Source organism: Zingiber officinale, chromosome 11B (genome assembly GCF_018446385.1).
Source record: "Zingiber officinale cultivar Zhangliang chromosome 11B, Zo_v1.1, whole genome shotgun sequence".
Classification (NCBI taxonomy): domain Eukaryota; kingdom Viridiplantae; phylum Streptophyta; class Magnoliopsida; order Zingiberales; family Zingiberaceae; genus Zingiber; species Zingiber officinale.
This window is the reverse complement of record NC_056007.1, coordinates 18031052-18037782: the sequence shown is the minus strand read 5'-3', so window position 1 is coordinate 18037782 and position 6731 is coordinate 18031052. Positions and strand designations below refer to the sequence as shown.

The following is a 6731-nucleotide window of genomic DNA, read 5'->3' as shown; positions in this document are numbered from 1 at the left end:
TTAGAGCTATTGGTTAAAATTAGAATCAATTGAATTGAACATATTAAAATTTAATTAATCAAACTTTTGGGTATCAATATTAGATATTCGAGTCCGGATGATCAAGTAACTTGAGTAAAAAATTTTAGTTTTTTTTTTTAAAATTGATTTAGGTGTAATAGTCGATTATTAATAACTTAGCAGTGGGTTGTGATACCTCAATTAGTTAAATCGATTAAATCAAACTCCAGATTTTAAATCAAGCGGTTGAGGTCCTATTCCGCTTCATTCATCTCATGCTCGTCAACCCCAATTTTGATGGCTTCCATGACGAGCGATTTCTGTATTTTCTTCCGCAAGCCGAAGGCTGCAAAGAACATCCGCAAGAGAAAAAAAGTCGACTCCGACGAAGAAGTCTCCGGCGATGATATTCCGTATTCCAGTCCCGCGACGAAGAAGTCCGCCGGGCTTTCCTTCTCTTCGTCTTCGTCTGGGGTTGGCTCCCTGTTCCAGTTCGATTCGTCCAAGGAGATCCAGGTCAAGCACGACAGCCGCGCCACGGCTACGCTCGAGACGGAGACCGAGTTCTCCAAGTACGCCCGCGCCATCCGCGAGCGGGTGCTGAAGAGGGCGGAGGAGGCTCTCAAGGGCAAATCCAAGCCTTGCGGAGGGGGCAATGATAAGATATACAAGGGGATCCACGGGTACACCGATTACAAAGCAGGGTTCAGGAGAGAACAGACAGTAGCAGGTGAGAAGGCGAGCGGTGCCCATGGACCACTGAGGGCATCCGCACACATCCGGTTGTCGGCTAGGTTTGATTACCAGCCTGACATCTGTAAGGACTATAAGGAGACTGGGTATTGTGGTTATGGTGATTCCTGTAAGTTTATGCACGATCGAGGGGATTATAAATCAGGATGGCAACTGGAGAAGGACTGGGAGGAGGCTGAGAAGGCAAGAAAAAAGAGACTCGCAGCAAGAAGTAGAGGAGACAACGATGAGGCTGATCATGAGGATGGCAATGATGATGACGACGAAGCCGACGATTCTCTTCCTTTTGCCTGTTTTATATGCAGACAACCTTTTGAGGATCCGGTAGTGACCAAGTGCAAACACTACTTCTGTGAACATTGTGCTCTAAAGGTATGTGATGTTTATGTTGCCATATGATTTTCCTTGAGCTTGTATACTACTCACATGCATTGCTCAATTTAATTTTTCTAGGCATTATACTAAGGGTTCGAGCATTTAATCTGCATAATGTGTTTGTTAGCTGGGCTTCCTGTGTGAAGATTGCAGTATGGAATTTCTAATGTATTCTAACCAGTTATGTGTCAGCATCTTTTCTTATGCTACTAAGTAAAACACTTACATAATTAGAAAGGATATTTGCTATACAAAATTCATGCGTTCCAATTTATCATAAATAGCCATATTGTTCTTGTAAGGTGATTCTAATGTTTCTGGTAGCTGGATTTATTAAAAGCAAACTTAAAGATCATGCTATAAAGTTAAATTGTTGAAATACTGCTTTACTTTGTATTTAACATCCAAGCTTAGTAGTGATGGCATTATGCATATTTGTTTCATATCTCAATAACAATCTCTTTATTGCTTTGTATTTGACCCTTCAAAGTTGACCAGTTTATATATCATCAAAAGCTAGTATGTTAGATCCCAAGGTATTTGAAACCTTTCATTATAAGATTGGTCCCATATCTTTGGTTCAATAAGTTATCTTTGTTCTTACACTAACACAAGACTCTATGTTCTAGAGATTTAGCACATTCAAATGACTTGGAATTTGTTTTTCCCATATCAAACTGAAGCTATGAATGCAAATGAACCTTTTACTACTATAGAATCATTAACAGTGTCAATATGTACTATATGTACTGGAATCTGACTAACTTGGTTAAGATGTGTAATTTTACTAGCTATTGGTGTTAAGTTAGGATGTCCTTTCAATTAGTTTTATTCTTTTCAACTTCATTCTGACACCTTAATTTGTTTTCATTATATTTACAATTTTTTTATGGACAGCATCATGCAAAGAACAAGAAATGTTTTGTCTGCAACAAACCAACTCTTGGCATCTTCAATACAGCACATGAGATACGGGAAAAGATGGCAGAAGGTAAATAAGAGGAACTGACAATGATGCGTGTCAAACCAGAAGTTACATAGAAAACACTCTTATTGGTCCTGTTGCTCATCTGTTAGTTTGATATGTTGGATTATGGAAAATAACTGAAAGTTTAACTTCGTGTGGAAACGTGGTCGGAGATATCAGCATTTGTTAGACGCTCTTATTGGTCCTGTTGCTCATCTGTTAGTTTGATATGCTGGATTATGGAAAATAACTGAAAGCTTAACTTCATGTGGAAACGTGGTCGGAGATATCATCATACGCATCTAAGTGAGTATGCTAACTACTTGGCAAAAAATAAATACCTGGATTTTTCATGCTCATGTAGTGTCTTTTTTCCTGGCCTAATGTATGTGTACAACTATATTGATGTATCAATGAAGCATAGTCCTTTTTGTACCAAATTTTTTAAAAAAATTGAATTTTCTTTGAGAGCTGTGTCATTTTACTTATGTTCTTTTAGACACTTCATCTCGGTGTGGATATCTGGGTTTTTAGTGCTGCTGAAGAAAGAATGACCTGCTACATCTGTGGTGCTGTTACTTTTCGTTATGAGCTTCACTAAGTTGTCTGACAATGGTGAGAGTTTGCTGTTCTATCATAATGCAGCTCCTCTTAAGACATTTATTTCAGAACATTCTATTTTCTTGAATAAAACGATATGAGATATTCTCATGGTATCTGATAACTATATGCATTTCTTTTAATTTTATGCTAATTGTAGTTCTTGTTCTATTCTTAGAACATTTTTTGCTCTTTGCTCAATTTGTACGATCGATGTGGTGAAAAAAAAAATGATTTTCAATGAGAAGTTGTAGGAAGGCAAATGTTTCAAAAATTTAGTATTGTCGTTGTTTGCAATTTGTTGCGTTATTTCATAGCCTCTGTTGTCTGCAGCTTCGACACCTCTGACCCAGGCTCATCCACATCACTGGAGGAAGTTTCTACATCAACATCTAAGGAGGGCTTTGGATGCATCAAGCTATACGTCAACAGTATCCCAAGAAGAGATAGCACATTCATCCAAATGGAATATTATTGCTCCTATTAATATTGCAAGTTCACTCTGTTACTTTAGATTCTTTGAAGCATTTTTCTCTTACCTTTTGTCGACCTAACTCCCAACCTCCACAAGATTCTTTCAAGCTCTAGCGGAGTTTGATCGATGTGCAAAGCCTATAAGAGAACCAACTTGATTTGAGTTAGTGTAAAGTATTTTGAATGTGACATTGATTTGAGTTGAATTCTCGAATCTATCCACGCTTTGTGTTCCTTTTTTTGCCTTTGTAGCCCTATTCTAAATTAATTTTTGTAGTAAATTTAAACTGATCAACTTTTACAAACAAGCATTGCATTATATTCTTTTATGCCTTTGTAGTCATTAGATGCTCATTTGCTTTTTTATTAATATTCTAAAGGGTCATCTAGCAATGATCAAAACTTCTATATACATAAAATGCCTTGAAATCTTTGAAATTATTTTATACTATTATTTTTATTTTTTCAATCTTTGAAGGTTATCTAGCAGTTTTGGCTCAAAAGTATTAGATGGTTATAAAGCACATAAGACCAAAACTCGAGAGCCAGTCGAAAAGTAACAAACTTTGAAGAGTGAACTATAACTTTTCTTAAACTATGCCCATGTGTGAGGCTTGCAAAAACATTGTCTTCTTCAATTGGCGTCCTCCACCTCCATGAACCAAAGGCCAAAACTAAGGGCCACTCTTTGCGCATGGAGTCAAAATCTCATCATAAATGATCGACTCTTTTTGCTCTTTTTCATCACATCAATTTTTAAAGAGCACCTTTAAATTCTTTTATTATTAGTGGATGCTTTATACTTTTTAAGTATCCAAAATTTTTCTTATATCTAAAAATAATAATTCAAATATTTTTCTCTACATTCGCACAAATCTTGAGCTCAAAAAGGTTCGAGTAAGGACCAATCAGAATATGGCATCCAATTGGACTTGAATGTGACCTATCTATTCGAAGATGCATGGACTTGATCCATTGTTGCATCCATTGGAGTGTGCCCGCCACCATCCACCCGTATGCTCTCCGGCTCGTGAACAAGGACAACAATGGAGGGAGAGGGAGAGGAGATACAACATGAGGCTATGAATCTTCTCTTCTCTCCAAGTCCCACAATGATAGCAAGTATATGTTGTGTCTAGAATAGTGTCTAAGGCAATGGTGATCCATCTTGGTCGAGCAGAGTGATTCCATTTGAAATCGGTGAAAGCTACACCACCGGTAAGATGATTTTGATATTGACTGTTAGAAGATCTTGAAAGAGAAAAACCTCGAAGGGAGGATCACTGGCGAGATGACTTTGAAGTTGACTGAAAGAGGATCACGAAGGAGAAAACCTCGAAGGGGGGATCACCTACAAGATCACAAGGTGGAGGAAGAGGAAGGAACGTTAGCAAGCAGGCTAGGGGTTCCTGACGTAGCCACTCCGATGCTCAAGTTAATGAGGTGGAGAAAAAAAATATAGAAGATGGACAATAGAGAAGAATGTAAGATGTGTGCAAAGCAAAAAATATACTTGCGCCCGCGAGGGCGGAACACTTTTATAACACCTTTGTAATCCCCACATTAATTAAATGTCATATTAGTGTGTAAGATATGTCAAATATGTGTATCTCTGTTGTAGTGTGTAGTCTCATCACCTATACGTTACTGATATCCTATATTCTGTACAAAGATATGGTCTCAAGTGCTTATGACAACTCTATACATATCATTAATTGTGGAATGAGCTCTTGAGTTGAAAGACCCATTGAGCTTTCTAGGTCTGACCCAAATAGTGGGATAATGAGTTAATAAAAAAGGGAGCCTAATCTTCTAATCATGGACTGACGAGTTTGATTATATGTTTCTCCATCATATAAAGAGTTGAGGGGAGTAGGGCCTCGGGAGTCAGAGATCCAATCGAGAATCGAGAGAGCGGATATAAGGGAGCAGAGTCTTGTGATCCTGTGTGCTAATCGAGAAGGTGAAGGGAGCAAAGCCCCGTGATCCTATGTGTTGATCGAGAGGATGTAGGTGAACAAAGCCCCGTGAGGTGGAGATCCGATCGAGAATCCAGTAGGAGGAGATAGGGGAGCAAATCCTCGTGATCTTGTGCGTCGATTGGGAGGGTGCAGGGGAGCAGAGCCCTGTGATCTTGTGCGCCAATCGAGAGAATGTAGGAGAGTAGAGCCACTTGAGGCGGAGATCCGATCAGATGGTGGTCTCTGATGTCCAGATCGGCCATTCACTCGGGTTGACCTACCTTAAACATTGACTACCATGTTAACTCGAGGATTGACTTTCTGATTATACATGAGAGCCTCATATATATCAATCACATCATAAGTCTCTCCTTCAAGTCTAGTCAAAAGAGGTCTAAGCTTGACTGATTAGACATTAGTAATGTTTTGTCTGTCGATTGACATACTTGCTTTAGGGCTTTAGGGTTTATGTTGTCGTGATAATTTGATGGATGTATGGTCAACGCCTCAAAAATATGCGAGCAAGGCATATTAATGTGGGAGTAAGTCATATTTAATGTTGGTAATACGTGTGATGCATATCTGTGTGATGTCGGGCTTTATCAAATCGCCATAAATGCGGAATAACGGGAAATCGCCATGTGGAGCTACCTTCCTGAGGTTGTCTTTTAGAGGCTACTGTTGAGATTTTGTCGATTTGATTCATGATCAAATGGTTGCATTGAGGATCCCACTTTTTTTATCTTCCGGATCAGACAACTATGATTTGAGAGGCTTAGGGTTTATAAAGGCAAATGTTGGAGGCAAACAGATGCGTTTGTATTCATCTTCCAGTGTTCGACACCAGTGTTTTTAGTAGCAGTGATTTCAACAATCTCCCTCAAGGTTTCCCTTAGCTTATTCTTTTTCCATAGTCTCTCCTTCTCTTCGTGTGCTTTCGGTTCTTCTCCTTTACCATGACTCTTAACATTCCCTTGCACAACCCCACACTATGGTATTCACTACTTCATACCTCAATGACGAGGACATGGTCCAAATTAGACTGACTTTTGAAGTCCCTAAGAACCATCACATCATCATTCTGAATGCCTTGGATTGACCTCACATTCCTCCTCAGGAGTTCATTGCCTTTTTCAAGGACTAATTTCTTAGAGATTTTCAGTTTCCACTTCCTAGCTTTTCTCAGAAATCTCCCAATATTTCTATATTCCCCTTCATCAGTTATAGAACCTAATTCCATCCGACTACTCTGTGGAATAATTATCATTTTTCGTTTGTACAAAATTCCTCTCACCCTAAGTCTTCTATTATTTCTACTATTATAAGACAATGGAACTGGGGGTTTCTTTTTTTAGACCCAATCAAAATTGTTTTTGACGAGATATCATCCTCCAATAAGGGGTGTAAATCTCACTATATTACATCCACCCTGTTCCCCTGGTATCATGGACAACTGGCTAGCTGATGGATTTACCCAAGCTCCTGATTTGCACAACTATCAGTCAGAGCCCACGTTTCGTTTGTGTTAGTTGTTGAAACATTGGCTAGTTTGAAGTTCAACATTACTAAGTTATTTTAGGAGGGCATTCTTTATATTTTTG

The 6731-nt window shown here is 38.7% G+C and overlaps 1 protein-coding gene across 3 annotated transcripts; it reads left to right on the top strand.

Annotated features, from left to right (window-relative positions):
• The first annotated feature begins 265 nt into the window (after nt 1–265).
• On the top strand, nt 266–3452 carry LOC122033364 (zinc finger CCCH domain-containing protein 1-like). 3 transcript variants are annotated; one of them, XR_006126517.1, is made up of 4 exons: nt 266–1125; nt 2026–2401; nt 2595–2710; nt 3029–3452. XR_006126517.1 is itself a non-coding variant. In XM_042592368.1 (2 exons), exons 1-2 carry the CDS (start codon nt 298–300, stop codon nt 2125–2127), a joined length of 930 nt encoding a protein of 309 aa, XP_042448302.1. In that variant the 5' UTR covers nt 266–297; the 3' UTR covers nt 2128–2583. The 3 variants fall into 3 exon arrangements, 1 of the variants encoding a protein (XP_042448302.1); XR_006126518.1 differs by lacking the exon at nt 2595–2710 and having other exon boundaries at nt 3029–3451; XM_042592368.1 differs by lacking the exons at nt 2595–2710; nt 3029–3452 and having other exon boundaries at nt 2026–2583.
• The last annotated feature ends 3279 nt before the right edge of the window (nt 3453–6731 follow it).